This window comes from Cyprinus carpio, chromosome B25 (assembly GCF_018340385.1).
Source record: "Cyprinus carpio isolate SPL01 chromosome B25, ASM1834038v1, whole genome shotgun sequence".
NCBI classification, from domain to species: domain Eukaryota; kingdom Metazoa; phylum Chordata; class Actinopteri; order Cypriniformes; family Cyprinidae; genus Cyprinus; species Cyprinus carpio.
In genome coordinates, this window is record NC_056621.1 from 18,819,139 (window position 1) to 18,840,121 (window position 20,983).

At 38.1% G+C, this 20,983-nt stretch overlaps 1 protein-coding gene across 1 annotated transcript; it reads left to right on the forward strand.

The window, feature by feature from the left end:
* Positions 1 to 571: 571 nt before the first annotated feature.
* Positions 572 to 20,509, forward strand: mrpl23 (mitochondrial ribosomal protein L23). The gene is given in 5 exon segments (XM_042752731.1): positions 572 to 675; positions 2,259 to 2,385; positions 7,762 to 7,843; positions 11,444 to 11,517; positions 19,791 to 20,509. Coding segments are annotated over 5 exon segments (465 nt in total). The 5' UTR covers positions 572 to 658; the 3' UTR covers positions 19,956 to 20,509.
* The last annotated feature ends 474 nt before the right edge of the window (positions 20,510 to 20,983 follow it).

Here is a 20,983-nt window from a genome sequence, read left to right on the forward strand (position 1 = left end):
TCAGGAAACATGTACACCTTGACAACATGTAGGCTATATGGTAGGAGCTTTTTTTCGTAGTGTAAAAACGGGGACATTTTCACATTTTCGGGGAGAGAGGACACCAAAACTGGTTATATATTCGAACGCATATAGATCTGTAGAAGGATATTAAATTATTTGAAACTAAATCAAATGTGACTTTATTATTATTATTATTATTATTATTATTATTATTATTATTATTATTATTATTCCGACAACCTTTTATTAAACCATGTATACAAAATTGTATAAATCTCACAACAAGGGTTAACAAAAATTTGACATTTAGGAAACGGTCAAACGACATCAGCTGACGTTATATTTCCATCAAAATAAAAGTTCTAACAGTATTTGAAATGCATATAAATATCCCCATTTTTATAAACAAACCCCATAGTTTAAAGTTAATATTAAAAGTATATTAATTTGATCATCCTATCTATTACAATACTCCACATTTAACCGCGCTGTGCGATCCAAACGACAACAGTGTTGCAAAAAGACTTTTATTGTGAACATTTTCTGACGCTTGTCTGCGCAGCTTTCACAGCACTCAGTTTCTAGGACCTTGAGCACATGAAAATAAAATAAATACAGCACGTGCGACTGTAGAAGTCCAGAACGTTTACAGGACATGGCGAAACGGATCATGTGAGTGGTTTCGTGTTTGTTTACAGTATGCATGCATGTAACGTTAGATATGATATAAAAATAGTGAAGATAACATTATTGTTAGTGTGTCCTTCCTCACAGTATGTACTGAAGAGACACAGTATGTACTAAAACGGCTCCCTTGGTTTCAGCCGTTTTTCTGCAGGGATGGTAATGTTACGCTTATTCTGAACAAATAATTTAGATAATCCTTTAGTAAATACACGTGATAGTTAAGTGTTATTCTTTGAAGCTCGTGAGTACCATGTAAAAATCATGGTATATGAATATGGCAGTCATTTAGTGTTATGGTAAATATGCAAAACTACCGTGGTTCTTCCACAATTTTATAAGAGATTGGAACATTTAATTAGAAATAGCTGGAATTATATCAAATAAATTATTATAACGTTGACTCCTATATCTATCTATCTATCTATCTATCTATCTATCTATCTATGTATCTATCTATCTACATATATATATATATATTATTTATTTATTTATTTATTTATTTATTTATATACATACACTACCGGTCAAAAGTTTGGGATCAGTAAGACTTGTAATGTCTTTTAAAGAAGTCACTTCTGCTCATCAAGGCTGCATTTATTTGATCAAAAATACAGAAAAAAAAAACTGTGATCTTGCAAAATGTTATTACAAAATAAAATAATGGTTTCTATTTTAATATGCTTTAAAATATAATTTATTTCTGTGATGCAAAGCTGAATTTCCATCAGCCATCACTCCAGTATAAAGTGTCACTTGATACTTAAGAAATCATTCTAATATGCTGATTTATTATTAGAATTATCAATGTTGGCATCAGTTGTGCTGCCAGGTATTTTTTCGGAAACTGCAATACTTTTTTTCAGGATTCTTTGATGAATAAAAAGTTCAAAACAACAGCATTTATTCAAAATAGATTTTTTTTCTAACAATATAAATCTTTGCTATCACTTCTACATCTGTGAATAAACACTTGCTGAATAAAAGTTTTAATTTCTTAAAAAAAAAAAAGAAAGATTAAAAATGTACTGACCCCAAACTTTTGAACTGTAGTGTATATTGTTAGAAAATAATTCTATTTTAAATAAATGCTCTTCTTTTTAACTTTTTATTCATCATAGAATCCTGAAAAAAGTATCACAGGCTCCAAAATAATATGAAGCAGCACAACAGTTTCAACACTGATAATAAATCATCATATTAGAATGATTTCTGAAGGATCATGTGACACTGAAGACTGGAGTTATGATGCTGAAAATTCAGCTGCGCATCACAGAAATAAATTACATTTTAATGTATATTAAAATAGAAAAAAGTTATTTTACATCATAATAATATTTCACAATATTACTGATTTTCCCTGTATTTTTGATCAAATAAATGCAGCCTTGATGAGCATAAGAATCTCCTGTAAAAAACATAAAAAATCATTCTGATCCCAAACTTTTGACCGGTAGTGTGTATATATATATATATACACGTACAAGTTCTATGAAAATTCCTTGGAATATGAATAAATGGAATGGTAATTTCCTTTCATGTAATTTTATGTAATTTCCGTATTTGTTCAGATATCCTTTATTCCAGCTTGGTAACCCACAGCTGAGAATTTTCCGACCCACCTTCAATCTGACGCTGGTCAGACCCGGCAAAGAACAGCCACCTGATACAGTACAGTTTCGCATTCCTTTGGAGTAAGTATTTAATGTCATTTACTTCAATAAAGCCAACGGTGTCACTGTCAGGGTGAAAGTTCTCAATGGTGTAGTTGCATTATTTTCCAGTAGGTGGCAGGCAAATCCCACAAATCTATTTCGTCTTGGCATTGTAAATTGCAGAGTGGGAATCTTATTGCGTGAGATGATCACAAAGAATTAAGGCATCTTAAGTGATGCTTAACTATAATTGCAGACCGGTTAGATGCAACACAGCATTTCGTAACAAAACCCGGGATGACGTTTCGGAGCGCGGTCGCATGGCCGATGATGCCTCGGAGCTCCCTTGCCTCTCTCAAGACTTGTTTACAGCTCTTTCACCTACTTAAAATCCGACATCTCGTTCCTTTATTGATGACGTTTGTTAAACGTCACTAAAAATACAGCCATAATTATTGCATTGCTGCGGTGTAATACGAAACAGGCAGTCAGACTGTTAATAACGGGTCTAATCGGAGTCCACACAAGAAAAGAGGACAAAGTCTGCTTTGTTTTCTGGAGAACCTCAGGGCGTACATCTAAAGCAGTGACGGTGGAGCCTTGTTCCTCAGTTATTATTCCACTAGTATGTGTTCCAAACCGCACACGTTTGTAATTGGGCTGTATGTTATCACTTGCGCAAGTGCTCAGAGGAAGCTTTTTTTTTTTTTTCTTTTACCTGTTTTTACTCCTTTGTTATCTTAAGTGTCTTAATCTGCACCAGGCATCCTTGTCACCTGAATGTAAACATTTTGTGCCTGTTTCAATCAAAGGAAGAGGTGTTTTTTTTTTTTTTTTTTTCTTTTTCTCCTTCTTGTTTTGAAACCACTGTCGCCTCGGACATCAAGAACTGTTTTGTCTCCTCCGGAGCTGCGTTTGACACAGTCCCATCGCAAACAGAATGAAAGTAGACAAAGCAACAGAGGTATCATTAAAACATCCCCCTCTTCACTTTCTACTTTTCAAAGATACCCTTCACTTTGGCAAGGAGTTGTTTTGATTGAAACCAACCTGGTTTGCATAGTGATTATCAGAGCCAAAGAATTTCAAAGCACTTGTTTTTGTGAAAGAGGGCCTCTTTAGAAAGTGTTTGTCCTTGCAGGATGGTTTATTTACCATCCTATGGGCCTTTTAAGTATTTGATCCATCGTCAACATTTGATCTTTCATCTTTTTATTTACTTTCTTTTTTGAATAATTTCATTTTAATGATCTTAGTTCATTAAAGCTATTTGTCCACTCTCTTGCCGCTTTTATAGTCCCAGTGGTGTGAATGTAACCTCGAGGTCACCGGCTAAGAAAAGATCCCCCCTTTTTTTTGGATTTCCTCAAAATTTGGAGTGTTTTGTCCCTCTGCTTCTGAGTCACCTACTTGGAAAGCCTTTGAAATGGGCGGCGTGAGCGCACATGTTTAGAGATGAGCGTGTACTGTTTATGTGTGAAGGGTGGGGCGCAACTCGCAGTAGAGAGGATTGAACAACAAGGAGGTCTCTATCTTTATAAGACGTCAGCACTTACAAAAGATAAGCCACACCGGCGCAAGGCACTGTTTACATCTGCTGAAGGTCATGACCGTGTTGCCCAGTGCTTCATTTAATTGATTCTATGGAGCAGAACTAAGAAGCATCGTCCAAACAGATAAAATAAGTGATTATTAAAATTGCAATTAATTACTTTTCACTCTTCACTGTTATGTCTTCATGTATGGGATTCCCATTTTTTTTTCTTCTGTTTTTTTGTTTGTTTTGTTTTTGGGCCAAACCTCTCTGACCTTATATATATATATATATATATATATATATATATATATATATATATATATATATATATATATATATATATATATATATATATATATATATATATTTTAGTAAATAGGCTATTTAAATAATTCAGCAACACTATACTGATTAATAAAAATAAATAAACAATTTTCAAATAAAAACAATATTACGATTTAATTAATTATTACAAACCCCCTGCAGTTCCCTCATTAACCCACAGGGGTTTGGGAAACCCTGCTGTGTATGATAGATAAAGTGGAAAATGACTCAAAAATATCATCGAAAGAAAGAAAATATGATAGGAATATGTCATAGGACAAACTCAGTCCTCCATTTTCCAACATTAAACAGCAGTTTAAAACTCTTTTTTGTTTTTCTTCCTTCCAAGACAAAGAGTCAAACGTGTGGCCTAGTGATTTGAATGCATTTTCCAGACACATTGAGCTCATGTGGGGTCGAGTCCAGTCAGTTTGTTGTTTACACAGTTTAAAAAATATTAAATCTTTTTAATAAGTACTTCATTTAGATATATTTTTATTAGAAGTGTTTTTATTTTAAAATAATTTATTTTAATTATACAATATTATGAATTAATCAATTATTGTTTTAATCAACCCCCGGAGGTTTGCAAACCCTTTTATATTTGCAATATTTTGTCACTCTTCACTGATTTGTCTTTGATAGATGAAGTGGAAAATGTCATAAAATTATCAAGGAAACAAAAAAAAAAATAGTAATATGTTGCAGGCCAAATTCGACCCTGCATTTCCCATCTGAGCACCAAGTTTCAATGTGATAGTTTCTCTGCCTTCGTATATGAGGTCTTAGAGATGTTGCCCAGTAATCTTTATTCATTTTCCAGACACATTGAGCTGTGCTGCTCATGTGTGTTTTGAGTCCAGTCAGTTTGCTTTGTCCCTTTTGACTGAAAATGTTTTTTCTGTTATAACAAAATATTAATATTAAAAATTATTTATTTATACAATGTTATGATTCATCAACTGACGAACCCCCAGGTTCATGAATCCCAGTTTTAAAAAATATATATTTTGTATATATTTAACAGATGAAGTGGAAAATGTCAGTAAATTATCAAGGAAAGAAAGAAAATATCATTGGAATTAGGGGTGCTCCGATTGATCGGGTACCAATCACTATCGGCTGATAATCACGTTGGGATGATTGATCGGCGGTCTCTAAAAAGGCCGATCTCAAACAACCGATCTCAAAATATGCATATGGATTCACCAGACACCGCGTCTGTCTGTAAGCGAGTTGCACAGATGACACAGGAATTGTCACTTGCACAATCGAGGCAGTGTCACATCATCACTAAAGTTTATAAATTGCATTACTTTTTAATTCTTGCCCGTGTTTTACCATTCAGCGCTCACACGCTCTCCTGGAGACCATGCGCTCATGCACACTCGCAGAGCGCACGTCAGGTTCACATCACTCTGTTTGCAGTGCATATGCGGTGCATATTTTTTTTCTGCATTCATGTTAACGGATTGTTAACTCAAAGCCCACACTTTTCACACAAGTCTACTATCCGGCAGCGCGTCTGCAGTAGTGTAGAGATTGTTTCCGCACCGAGTCTATTGCTGCGCTGCAAGCGCTGAATTAAAATAACAGCACATTGTTTTCAGTAAATATGAACATGGATTGACACAGAAAATGTAGTAATTACACCATACATGCATATTATTAAAGACTACTGTGTTTCACAGTCAACACATGTGGCTTTTTGGCTAGGTTTAAAAGGAAAGAGCACTTTTAGATAAACAAGGCCATAAGATGGCACTCGTGGAGGAAGAAAAACAACGTTCTTTATGAATGTCAGGATTGCTTTTAATAAATATTTAAAAAAGCAAAGGCAGTAGAGCTCATTTTCTGTCAATGGTAAGTTTGTGATAACGTAAGAAAAGTAGTTTAAATGTTTTGCCACTTGCTTGAGCAAATTAATATATAAATCTAGAAGTAAGTGCATTGAATGATGTGTTGCTTATATTTATTGTTTAAACATGTCTCTTAAGTATTGTATTACTGTACTGTATAAAAAAAATAAATTGCAATGCTGAAAAAGCATTTTCAGTGACAATGTTTGGATTTGAAATCAAAATAATGGATAAATGTTGTGTTTGTACCTTTGTGGTAAGCAGCTAAGGATCAGTAGGGGACTCTTCTGTGAACGCACAGTCCGTGCTGCTTCCCCTCTCACAAGAGTCACCTAAGAGCGGAACTGCCCCATTTTCAAAAATAAATTTCTAAAAATCCTGATTGGAGTATCACTATATATAGTTATAAATGATAAAAAGAACGCTTTAAAAAGATTGGTATCGGTGATCGATATCAGCAGATACTGCTTTCTTTGATCGGCGATCGGTGATCGGCCTCAAAAATCCTGATCAGAGCACCCCTAATTGGAATATGTTGCAAGTCAAACTCAAACCAGCATTTCCCAAGTGAGCACAAAGGCTCAATGTGATGGCTTTTCTGCTTTACTGGATGAAGTCTCAAATATGTGGCCTAGTGGTTTTAATGCATTTTCCAGCTGTGCTGCTCATGTGGGGTCGATTCCACTCCACATCCGTTCCCAGTCCTCCATGAAAAGCCTAAAAAGAGACTGACAGAAAATTCAATCTTGTCATTTAACTCACTCATTACCATCAGATGCTCCAGCTCTATACAGCACTAGACGTGGATGGGGCCGCAAAGGTCCTTCCTGTTGGCAGAACTGTCGAGGTCACCAGGAGGCCGGAACTGAAAAAGATCTCACCTTCTCCACTCCAAGATCTCAGAAAGCACTTAGGTCTGCTAACTATTCGTCTCACTGTGGATCGAGTGCTCTGCTCTCTAGGAATCGCCTCACTCTCTCACTTTCACATAGACAAACGCGCGCTTGTACGCATCTCCTCTCTCACATAAATTACGCTGCCAAAACTCCACTCCACTTCATTGAAATCTGGGCATCACACGCTGGTGGTGACTCGGAAAGATGTGCGTACAATACTCTTTCCGAAGGCGCATCTGTTTGTTGGGTTTCTTGGAAACCCTCTCCTTTACAAAAAAAAAAAAAAATTACATGGACTGACTTGTGAACAAACATCCTTGTTTTTCAAAGCAGTTCAATATGTTCTTCCCGTTAGCACCGGCGTCATATTTTCTGAATGGTTCTCATTGGGTTTTCAGTAACTGAAAACATAATGATACAATTTTGTTTTGTTTGTTCATGAAAGCATGTCACAAAAAAACATTTTACGTAATTTCAGTCCTCGAAAAACAGAATTTAAACGTGGGTTTCTCAGCCTTAGGGTCTCCAGAGATGCAGATGAACGTAATTTGCCATCTGTGAGATCCTAAAGCGTTCATCTTTAATTTTGTTATGTAGGTGGGTGGGATGGGGTTGTGGGGTCACAAGAATTTTGGAACTTAAAAGATGGATTGTGGACCAAAAAAAGGTTGTGAATCTCTGTATTAAATGCTTCCATATGACATGAATTTTAAGGTCTTACTTCAATACGCCATAGATTCTCATATTTTGTTCTCTTACTCCATGGCAACTCTGAACCTCTATCCGTTTCAATTTTCTTCAAGATGACCAAGTTTGATGTCAGAAATTATCTAGAGAAGATCTACAGCGTTCCTGTTGCAGCTGTACGCACAAGGATCCAATACTGTGAGTAAAACTTTCTGTCATTTTATTTGATCTAGAGTGATTCATTAAAAATTTTAAAGCAGGTTTTTGCAGTTTGTTTTTATTAAATCATTTTATTACAAGACAAAATTTAAAAATATGTTGTATCCTATTTATATGTAAACAATTGCATGTATGCCATTTCTCGGCTGATGTTTTGAAAAGCATAAAACTGTATCTGTGATTTATATTATTATGATTTTAATTTTTTTTTTGTCTAATTTAAATAACAGCTTTATATGAAAATGAAACATTACAGTGTTAAACTTCCAGTTGCATAAGGTGTCAGATCTTTTTAGTATCTTGTGCTCTAATAGTTGCATTTTTTAAGATGACTTGATTAAAAATAAAACAAAGAGTGTCAAGGCCTCTCCATTCTGGTCCATTCCAGTACATTCCGGCCAGCTGTTTTTGCATGCGAGAGCGTGTCTTGTGAGCCCCCTTTACTTTTTTGCACCTCTGCTCACTCTGTTTTGTTGTCGTCTTGCCTAACAACGCAAGCTAAACTCAGCTGACAGCAGCAGTGCCATCAACTGGCCTGAACTTTATGAAGCCCTTATACAACAACTCGCCAGTATTCTATGTTTATCACTTGTGTTTGCGCTCCTGGGGTGGTCGGTCACCTAGATAGGGGTAATATGAGTGTTAGTCAGTGAGAATGATCAATACTGACAAGATGTTTTGGAGATACTTGACAGCCGAGCGGGAGTTTGAATTTTATGTATAAACATATGGCTAATTCAGGGAACTGTGTTTTGTGGAATTCGGATCAAGTGGGAGACACTGAGGGAGGGAAGGAAAGGGAAGTGAAAGAAGAAGTGGTTTGCGTGATTCCACTCACAGCTGCTTATCTCTCCATCCATGGCTGTAGCGTTCCAATCGACAGTTGTCCTAGGATGCCCTGCCCTGTTTATTTCTTCACAAAGTTTGCCAGAAGCGTTACACAACCATGTTTTTTTTGTTGTTGTTTTTTTTTTATCATCATTTATAGGAGTAATTCACCCAAACCAGAAACTTTCGTCATTTAGTTATTTACTATCATGCCATTACAAACATGTAGGCTCAACACAAAAGGATTTTTTTTTTAAATCTTCAAACAGCTCTTTTTCATATAATGACAGTTCATAATAAATCACATCTGTAAGGTGCCAAAATTAAATGTTAAAATGTCCTGAACCCACATTGCAGCTTTGTGTGAGAACCACATTGAAATATAAAGATTCAGAAGAATCTTTAAAAGAAAGTGTATTTTGTTGGTCTTCCTTCAATATGTTTTGTTTTATTTATTTATTTAGACCTTGTCTTTTTTTTTTTTAATCGAAATGTCATAATCCTTTACCCTTAAAGCATCAGACTTTTGTTCAGTTCATTCACAAATGTAAGTTCTGAACTCAGTGCCTCAATGATCTTTTCGCAGTTCTCAAGTTAACAGCCTACTTTGTGGAAGATTATCAGTGAATAGAATTTAGGTCTGTTCCTCACAAAAACATCCAAAATATTGTATGACTTCAGAAAACATTGAAAATAGTACTTAGGTTGTATCGACTACTTATAATGGTGCCTTTAATCATTTTTTTGAGCTTAACAGCTGTGGCCACTTTGAGCTGTCATGGTATAGAAAAGATTTGCATACATGTTTTTTTTTTTTAAATCTAGTTTTCCATATAAAAAAAAAGTCATATGGGTTTGGAACAACATGAGGGTGACTAAATTACATAATTTTAAAAATGGAACTATTCCTTTAAAGCATAAAGGTTACAGCAATATAACATAAACAATAATGCCTAAGGGTAAGTAAATAATGCTGGGGTTATTATAGGCTTTACCGTCTGGTTAACGCAGAGGGAACCACTTTTACGAGCTGCCAGTTGGGTTTACGCCACCGGGATTTTTCCATGTGGTTTCCACACCAACGCTGGAGAGGGCCAATAAGCAAAGTGGCAATTTTTACAGCCACAACGTAAAGGAAGAAAAAAATGCGGAACACCCATTAGGTGAAATAGACCACGTCAGAGAAGGTTTCCCACTCTGCGTCATGGGCTCCACTCCGCTGATGGTTTAAAGGATGTAGAGAAAGGGGGGGCGTGGGTGCAACCCCCGGGCTCAAGGCATCTATTCTTTTTCCTAAGGAGTATTTTGGAAGGGGTTTCTATAACTACCCCTCAGGCCTGGGATTTGTAACATAATAGTAGCCAGCCAACACACAACCTCAAAAGAGAGCTTGATTGAATATTTATTTATACTATATAATGGTGGGTGGGAGTACGGGAATGGAAACAGGGTTCGCATACATGAACAAAAGCGCTTCTCACCTGTTTTGCGGGTTGACCGTTCATTTGACCCTAAATGGAGGGAGTGTTTGTGTGTTTAGGGTTTCCTTGTACTAGTAAAGGAAGACTGCCAATCCTGTTTAAGAAAACTCATCACACAGGTCGTCATTTAAACTTTTCTTGAGCAGGTTTTAAGGAGAGATTTCACTGCAAAATGTTGACATTACTATACCAGTCTTATATCATTTTAAACCTTATATCATTGCAGAACTTTCTTCGGTGGACCAGGAATCTGAAGAAAAGTCTTCTTTGTATAACAACAGTTCCTTGTGACAGTACAGCTATTAAGCTCCAAAACTGCCAGCAAATCAATAAATACTTATACTTTGGCCTGTATTGTATGGCTTTCGGAATACCCGAAATGTAGCACACATTATATGGACCACAGTTAAATTTAATTTTTTGTGTATTTATTGGTCTTTTTTGGAGCCAAGTAGACACGGTCACTATGAACTTGTAGTATGATAAACTATACCTTTAAACTTTCTGACTGAATGAACCAAATCTCATGCTGTAAAGATATTTTAATGTAAAACAATGCTGTTATCCACTGAGTGTGTTCTGTCATGTTTTTAATGATTTAATCTTTTTACTCTTTTTACACTGTCTTGTTTTTTGGAAGTGATTTGGTTCAGATGTACTTCTTGACTTCTTTCTCTGGGTTCTTGTGAACATCACCCAGCAGGCTTTGTGCAGTTACATCATGGCCAGCTGGGAAATGGTTAACGTGCATTCCACAGTTAACATGACTGAAAACATGGCCTTCTTAAGAGATAAACCCAACCCCCTGTTACCCTAAAATACATATTGGGTATCTAAGATATTCTGCAAAACATAACGATCTTCTTTGAAGGTGTAATTCTTTCAGTGTAAATATACCCAGCTGCAACACAGTTGGAGAGGTTATTTTTTATATCACCTGAGGTCTTACTATAATTATAAAAATTTGCTATATTTATATAATGCTTTTCTGGGTACTCAAATTGCTTTACATGGAAGGGGGGAATCTCCTCAACCACCACTAGTTAGCATTTATCAGATATTACTGGTTGATTTATTAGTTGTTAAACAAACACGTTGATAGTATTTGAAAACAAGTAGTTTTCATTAACTGTATTTCTGCAATCTGTGCCTCCTTAAAATTTAAAAATAAGTAGTGTATTACGGTATTGAGAATGAGCAATTGTAAATGAATAATAATTACAATAAACTTTTAGCTAAATATTAATCACCTCCTTTTTTTTTCTATCAGGTACAAATAAGAAACGAAACCACTTAAACCAGCGAGTGAAGAGGCCAGATTACAAAGTGGCATATGTTCAACTGGTGAGTGTTATTCTGTTGAGGCCTGGATTTGAAAGGGCCTGACATGCATTGTTAAAGTCCCTGTGTGTACCTGTGGTCTTTTGTGTTTATCTTGATTTTCAGAAAATGATCCCATCATTAGCACAGGACCATTTAATCCCTTTTTAAGACTTTATTGATTATGGGTGCTTGGGTTAGATGGATTGTCTCAGTTGAAATTATTGAACAAAACAATATCCCCTTGAGAAATGGGATGCTTGGGCATTTAAGCCCTCCATTTTTGTTTCTTCTTTGTTTTGAGGGCCCATCACAGCTTATCTTAAAAAAAACCCCAAGGCACAGGTACTCTTTCATGCGAAACCCTCACCTTATTGTGTTCGACTTCATGAGTCCCATCGCTGCTTGTTTAGTTTCTGTCTCTCCCACATATTCGCCCCTGCCCTCCTGAAAAAGGCGGCAGTTTGGGTTCTGGCTTTGGCCAAGAAGGCAAGAGGTCGTCTTTGGTTACATGCCAGACTTTGTGCAGGAATTATAGTACAAAGTTCTCAGAGAGCTATGGTTATTATCATGGGCGGATGGGAGAGTTGTTTCTTGGGGCATTAGAACGTTAGCATTGGTCGCGATCCAGTGGTGAATCACGCTGGTTTTTCTTTCTGAGTCTGGGTTCACACCTGCTTTTGGGCAGAGCCCTGGGCTGTTGATACCGACCGTGTTTGAAGTATGCCGGCGTGAAAATACCTTAATCTGATCTCCTTTGATTCATTTGGAATAGCTGGTTTTGTTTCTTTATGTTTTTTTGTGATTGTTTGCTCTCTTTTTTTCAGCTATCAATCAAGGCAGGGATAAATAATTAAACTTGACACAACAGAGCGGCTTGTAATGGGATACACAAGCAAAATACAAATTAATATTTAAAGGTGAACTTCCTCTTGACAAGATTTGAATGACTTCCTGTATGGCTTTGCGCCATTAATTTAACCTTCTCATAAACCCAGTTAGGGTCTTGGATACAGAGAATTACTGCAACCTGTTCCTAACATTTGTCTTCTTTCAAAAATACAGTGCCATATTTGCTTAAACATTTCTGGAGATAACTACTTACTTGTTGTCCAATCTTTCAGCTAAAAAAAATCTCAGACCGCGGCGAAAAACACTGATATGAAACCAAATTTCCGGCCTCTTTCTTCTCCTCTAGTGGGTCTGCAAAAAAAAAAAAAACACTGCCCAAGAAAAGCCCTCCTTTCTTTTCAGTGGTGGGTAAAAACAAGATTGTTCCTAATTGACACCACATGTGGGGGAGTATTCTGTGGTTGGATACCCTCAACGGTTCCCCCCGCCAGCCCTTCCCCCAGTGCACTACATCAGCTAATATTCCAGAGGCAATACAGTGAGCACCGCTCTCTACAACCCCCCTGAACCCCCAGATTTTACAAACTCCAGGCTCGTTGAAAAGCCATGTGTTAGTACGGATCCTTGATGGCCACTCTCTCATCAGACCTCCCCACGGTGGGGAGGAGTGCGGGAGGAGAGAGGGTTCATCAAGGAGGAGGAGGGGTTACGGATGCAGTCGACACATGAAGCGAGGTGAGCGAGGGCACCATGGAGCCGTGCCAGAACAGGGAGGTCCAGACAGAGGTCAGGGAAAATCTTAAGCAACATAAAATCTTGAGACAATATCAAGGCTTTACGTACGACCGCTTTGCAAGTAACGCTCTAGTTAAATGAAATGATATCCTGTGCTTCCCTTTGCAAGGCCATGACCTGTTCGGTCCTGGAATAAAGGTTCTGTTTGTTGATGTTGTGTCTGTAGTTTCCTGGGCTGGCTGGCGCAATGCACATAGCACATGCTATTGTATAGATGCTCCCTATCAGAATCACTTACCCCCTACGCTGAATTTCACTCATCTGTATTGTTGTATAATTGGCATTTGGCTAAACTATATACCTCACTAAAACACTGCCCCTCAAAGCCAAGATTTTGCGGGAACACTCCAGCTTGCCTGCTTGTCCACAACAACTGTTTATATTGCAGCCCCTATCCCCCACCCTGCTTTTTCCGCAAGGGTCTTGTTGCAAGTATCAGTATTTGGCAAGACAAGGCAACTGTTGTTGGTACTAATGGATGTTTGTTGTTGTTTGAGAGCTTGTTGCTGAGTCGTTGTTTTTTGGGGCAGTGTTTCAGTCTGGATCAGCTGGTAGCCAGGCTACCTTTCAGATCGGATCACAATGTTCCACCTGAACTTGTGAGCACACTCTGCTCAATTACCACTCAACAAAACCGAGTGAAACTCAACCACGCTAAGGCATACTATTATTTTTCTATTCAAATGGGTTCCTTCCTGTTACACACATCTCCCCCACTGATTGCCATGCACAAATTAACACCCTTTCCATATTTGCTGTTTTAAGTTGATGGCTCGTGAAAGTTCACATTGTGATCTTATCAACACTAGATGGCAACGTTTGGCTTCAGTGGTGCGGAATGAATGTAGGGCTCTACAACATTGCTGTCGTATATTCCTTGCAGTTCAGAGTACTGTAAGCCAAAGTAATGAAAGAAGAAAACTGACATTCGAAGACGTTTTGAAATATTGATTTCACAAGCATTGAGAGAGTTTAAGTTTAGAATTGTAAAATAGAAAAGGTATGAGGTAAGTTTGTCATTTAGAAAAAGTGCTGCCTGAGATATTATATAGTAGAATAGAAAGGTAGAAGGTAAGTTTATCATTTGAAAAGGCACAAGTTAGGTTTATTGTTGCACTTTAGAACAGAGAAAGTACAAGGTAAGTTTGTAATTTAGAAACGGTACAAGGTAAATTTATCATCATACTGAAGAATAGCAAAGGTACAAGGTAAGTTTGTCTTTTAGAAATGATATTGTAAATTTGTCATTTAGAAAAAGTATGAGGTAAGTTTGTAATTAAGAAAAGGTATGAGGCACATTTATAATTGAATTTTGTAGAACAGAAAAGTTACGAGGTAAGTTCATCAATTAGAAAAGGTATGAGGCTCATTTATCATTGCTCTGTAGAAACAAAAAGTTATGATTTAAGTTTGTCAAAGTGAAAAGGTACGAGGTGAGTTTATCATTGTAGCAAATGTATGAGGTCAGTTTGTCTTTATATGTAGTATAGAAAATGTACAAGTTACGTTTGTCATTATTCGATAAAAAGCAACTAGTTAGGTTTTTTTTATTATAGAAAAGATACAGTAAGTTTAAAATTGTACATCAAAAAAGGTACGAGTTATACATTTGTCACGGTAGATAAAAAGATGGAAGATAAATTTGTTATTGTAGAATTAAGATAAGATGTTTGCTGGCATTCCTCATTTTATTTTTTTAACGTGGACTAGTTATAAAACGTTGACACTGTTTATCATGTTTGGTTTAATTGCAAATGTACAGTATTTCATCCACCACAAGGACATTTGTAAGGCTGTGTTCGAATGAAAGAAGCACAGCATGAATAATGGAAAGGCCAGCGGGGTCTCTGGCATCCTGTTTGAAGCAAGCACACACACACTCAGCTCCCCAGTGTACGTCCACTACGAGACAGCCTCTGTGAGTGCCTGCAGACGTGAGCAAAGGAGATGATATTGAAGCCATGCCTCCACCTCCACTCCACGTCCTTTATGAGCTATGTGTTTCAGCATTTCCCTCAAGTCACTCTCATTTAATATTACTACAAACACTCATTGTCATGAAACACCATTCTTTTTCCACCCCATTACTGTTTTATCAGTCGCTCGATGTCCAGGCACCACCCAGCTTTATTTCTGTATCATTTTCAAAATAAATTACTCAGAAACTAGCAATGCTTTTCCTGTTATGGTACCACCTCAATTTTCCTGCTTCTGTCTCTCACTATTCCTTTCCCCCTCTCTTTTCTTTTGTGTATGTTTGTACACCGGAGATTGAGGGAGAGGTTCAGGACCCTACATGCAAAAGTAGGGGTTATCTTTGATTGCTGTTGACAGGGTCCAATATCCCGGGGAACCAAAAAATAGCCAGGACTTGGGCAAGTCTGAACAAGTTGACTGGTCACAACTGTCATCACTGCAAACATGGAACGAGTGACTCAGTGTCTTAAAATGACATGAGGGCTGATACTGCTCTGAATGGAGACTTTGCCACCCCTTCCTTTAGACTGACCGCTTGGCTTGACCGTAATGATTTAACAAGCTAGACTGTGTGCCAGCCGATTGTCTACGCCCGTGTGTACGAGAAACAGTTCCCCAGTTGCAGTGGAAACCTGCTTCTGTTTTACAGTAATGGGTACAAAAACGTCTGGCTCATGGCTGTCCTCATTGAGGAAATATAATATGTTTTGTTTAATTTTTCCCTCCGCACACTTTTCCCTGGCATTGAGGATTCATTAGAGTGGTTTTGGGAACAAAGGCTCTGGACCCCAACACATGTTTGGCAAGGCAGCTGTGTCTTGGCAAGGGGAACACATTGCATGAATCATGTTCTCTACTGCTGTGGCCAGTCAGGTTTTGACAGCTGGGCCACTATACCCATGCCCGAAGGAAGTGTTTATGCACAAACGCTGGTCCTCTGCTGGGAGGCAGTCAAGGCGTCAGAGTGAAGCAGAGCAGACAGACAGACTGGCACAGGCCCAGATAGGCCTCAGCTGGGCCTCAGATGGGCCAAATCCTTGGTTCTCTCTGAAACGCTTTACATTAGCACTGTTGGTCCGTGCTGTTTTTCACAGAGGGTGCAGCAAATTTGGATACAAAGACTGAACAGTGCTTTTGGTGTAATAAACTTGCCTCATTCATGTCATTCCATACCTGTTGTAGTAGTCAACTTTTTTGTGCACTTATGTTACATTTACAAATTTGGCAGATGGTTTTATCCAAAGTGACTTTTTTTTTTCTTTTCATGGGTTCCCTGGGAATCAAACCCATGATTTTTATTGTTTCTTGAGATCAAATATGAAATGCTACAATAGTCTCAAATAGTCCCATTGTCTGTATTGTTTTTGCACATTTTTGGATTGTACATAGGCTGCATTCCACTTAAACACAATTATACTTTTATATAAACAAACCCATCCACATAGCATTTTGTTGGTCACTGTGGTTTAAAGGTCACACCAAATTTGCAAGTTTATTGAGATGGAGTAGAGGTCATGCACTCATTGAGAACATCCGGCTCCTCCCTTGTGGTCTAGTCTGGGAGTTTTCCATTTGTTTGTCCCAACCTGGGTCCTCGCTACTGAGACTAGTCTTGGAATTCCTGTCTAGCCATAGAGCTGCCCTGAATTACCACTTTGATTTGCAAGAACCATTAAAGCTACAAATCATCTCTTTATCAGGGGCCTGTCCCCACTATCCCACCATCGTTGTGACTTTTGGCTCAATTCAGGCTCATTTTTCGGTATGGTGTGTGTCAAGACCAAGAGATATGAGGTGTCTCAGGGCAGCCAAATATCTGTGGTTAGTGAGTATCGGTTGTCAGTTAAGACTGTGGATTCAGAGGAAGTAGCAGTGTGGCCCACCCAGTGAGACTGGCAGAGGGAGCTGTTTACAAGCATTTCCCTACATTTCCTGCTCTCCTGTCTGGTAATGAACTTGTTAATAGACTTTCAACATTACACAAACATGCCCTCATCATTAAAAGTCCTGAAAATGCGGTCACATACAAAGAATGTATCAGATTTATATATTTTCTTTGGCTTTAACCCCTTGGTGCAAAATAAATCAAAATTGTCATAGTTCCATTTCTTGCAGCAGTGATTGGCCAAGGGGAAATAGTGATAAGCATGAGAAGAAAATTAATGTCTCTGAGGAGATATCAGCAAACAACCAGGTCTTGATCACACTCCCACTGGAGGGCTTTGCTAGTTAACTTGCTAGTACATTTAAATAGTACAACCTTTTAATTTATACTCCCAAACCAGTTCATTCTGTTTTCTTCAGGTACTTGCTTTTTTTTCTGAAGATAACATGTTAATTTCCTGTTGCCCTCATCTATGGGAATATAAAGAGCCTCGGACACATTTAAATTGGAGCTTCTGCTTCTGTCTAATAGTTTAGCCATCGTCATAGTGCAAACAGTGGAGATAAGGCAGTGACTAAAGGGGAGAGGGTGGTGCTTTATGTATGGAAACCCCATCTATTGCTAATCCTTTCAGACTGGCCCAAGTCATGCCAGCTGTTCCCGTCTGACTGATCGTGAAAGTGATTGTGGAATGTGAGTCACTAGAGTTCACCAAGAGTACTAGTGCTAAGAGTACTGTATTCATTAAAACTAACTCTTAAGAATCTTTAAAGGTGGGCTAGTAAATGTTATATAAATCAGACTAAGGGTGAAGTCTGTGATTTGTGACACTAGCATCACCAGACAGTATTGCCAAAATAACAAATGTTTCCTGAACACTCAAAACCCCAACCACAACAACAACCCCCCCCCCCCCCCCCCCCCCCGCGGCTGACAAACTATGACAACCTTCCATTTCCTAATAGGTGTCCCGAGTTGTTCTTAATGTCAGGATGATTGTTTGGATATTGCTTGATAGTTGCTATGGTGTTCTGAGTAATTGCTGGGCATTAGTAGGTGGTTGCTTATGGGCCCAAGCCCACCCCCAAGTTTATATATGTTGGTTGCTAGATATGACGCAAGTTCCTCCTGTAACATAAGTATGCGCCCCCTTTATGATATATCTTGAGACCAAAAGCAATAATACATCTGTCTTCACAAACCATTATGAACCAATGTATTTAAATGAAACATTAATGCATTGTTTCCTGTTCTTTTCTTTTACGTTTTTGACATTTCCAGTTTTTTTTTTTTTTTTCAGTCATTTAACTCCTAATATAATTAGAAACTTCTCTTGCGCACAAGGGCTCAGAATGCCCATCTATCCCTGATGTAAAGCCACTGAATGTACAGTTTATTGTGTAAGTTCAGGGCCTGACTTAGGAGGGGTGGAGGAGGGGGAGAGTTGGTCAGTCTAACAGGGACAGATGTTGGGTTGAACCCAACAACAACATTTTTGTTCCATGCTTTAGTCTTCCTTTTTTTCGCACAGGGGTGAGGGGGGACATGTCAAATGAGACATGTCAATGCGTAATTGATGCATCCAGCACTTTCTGAATAATGTATTACATGCTATTCCTAACAACTGCTTTTACTACATAATAAACAAGAATGTGTAGTGCTGAGTTTACATTTGAAATAGTAATATTAGAAGCAGAAGTGTTTGTCATAGCCTGAGACAAGAGTTTGTACACATTATGTACAAACATTAGTGCTAGCCAACAATAAGGCACTTGTTTAAGGTACATTAATGTTTTGGTGGACAGTCATGTGGTGACTTGTTTTTTGTTAATCATCCTCTCTGCCAGGGCTTCCAAACTTTTCAACTCCACTCTTGGATTGTCATGTGAACGGGTCCCCCTGCCGGTCTTTAGTCATAGTGATATTTTTATTTTTTCAAAGAAAGTTTACTACAGGTGAAGGAACAGACATTTTTTGGCATCCATTTTAGTACTCTGTTACTAAGGTCCTGTTTTTAATAGGGTTGGTTCTTGTACTTTCACTTGGCTGGACTCGTGTTTATAGTGTGGGGTTTCGCATTCCTAGATGGTAGGGTTGGAGCGCCACTGCTGAGCCTTGGAGGCCAAGCTGTTGATTTCAAGTGTTTCACTTGTTTTTTTTTCCCCTCCTTTTTTATTCCACTATTCTTTGGTCATTTTGCTCACTTAAAAGCTACTGCATTTGTTACAAATAACAGACCAAAATAATAGATCATCCCAGTAGAAGCATTTTTTTTTAGAAAGGCACTGCTTTTTATTAGCTGTTAACTCACTACAGTGCCTGTTTTCTCCTGGTTTTGCCACACCTTGTTTTATCTTTGGAACAATATTGATGGTCTCTGGTATGGTGATGTACCAGCAGCACTAGCACATTGTCTCTCTGGATGCACAAGGCCTATTCCCCCTTCTGTCTACCAAAAAAAATTACAATGTTTTAGAAGGGCCAGGCCCCTAATATATTGGGGTTCTATTTATTTCTGCAAGTTTTTCAGAGGCAGCGTTGGAGAGCAGAGCTTCAGAAAAGGGTACGGTGTTCTGCCCAGTGAAGTGAAATTGATTAACAGTTTGTCAGTAACATTAAGCATTAAAGATTTTACAAGTGTAGATATTTATTACTTTTAGAAGGAAGCATAAAGCATTCTTCAAAACTACTGTCTCACAAAAACTAAATGGAACAACGTAAAGATGACAAAGTTGATGACAAACAGACACAATCTTCAAACCTTTAACAATTGCTGCTTTTCTTACAGGCTCAGCAGCAAACCTTCCAGTTCCCAGATATCTTTCCTGAGAAGGATCAGAAGCATGAGGAGGGCTCTGTTGAGGAGATGCAGGAGAAGTTCATGGAGGATGAGCGTCAGAGGCAGAAATCAGATCCCAGAAGAGGAGGAGTTACTGAATGGTTTGGCCTCTAGACAGAGAAGTGTTGAATGAAGAATGACTTCAGAGAGGCAACAGCTGAATGAAGAATGTAGTGTATTGTAGATTATGTATTTGCGCGGGAAGAGCTATTTACAGTGATCTGACCAGCATCCATAGAGGGCCGTTTGCAGTGATCTGATCTGACTCGATGGAAAGACAGATTGCCTGAGAGAAGGCTTGGAAATCCATTACTCCATTAGAATCATGTGCTCTGTCAAAGAACACTGATGTCTACATAGCATATGATCACACCTGAGCATCTGCCATGCCATGAAAGTCTTTCAGGTTATGTTTTCCTCTCACAGGTCTCAGAAACTTTGTTTAAGCAAAGGTCTTCCTTGCGAATTTCTTTTCTTTAAAGTTCCTCCAAAATGTTTTCCTTTTGCCCTCGCTGATCTTCAAGTTCATGAACTACTTGCGGTAAAAAACGATCAATCTAATGAAGTGACTCTCAAATTCTTCGTGCAAAATCATACTCTTAATGTTGTTCCTGAAAGCTCTTTTAAAAAGCTGCATACTTCAATTCCAATAAAACAGTACAGCATGACTTATTTTTGTGTTTTCTTCAACTTAGCTATTCCCCACAGATGTGTTGGATAACTGCATGCCAGCTCTCATACCAGAGCGGCTTACTTCACCAAGGCCAACCTGGTGTTCACCAGGGAGAATGTCAATATTGATAACATTTGCCACCTGTTTTGTGCTTGTACTCAAGTACCCCCTGCATTGCAATAAAGCAATTTGATTTAATACAAAAAAAAAAAATGCTTTGTAATGGACCAGCTGGACAACAAAGAAAGAATCCTTAATTTTTTCCCAGTATCCTCATTGCTTGAATGAATGAGAGCCTACGTTATATTCGGGAAGTCTCATTGTGGTTGCCAAGGTTGGCCCCCTTCATCCCTCGCCTCGACAACCCAATCAACTCCCCTTCTCTTGCCCAAACCTTATAAAAGCCTTGAAACACAATGCATTTAAATTAGCTTTACACACACCTGGCACAGATTTCCTGATTTGTTAA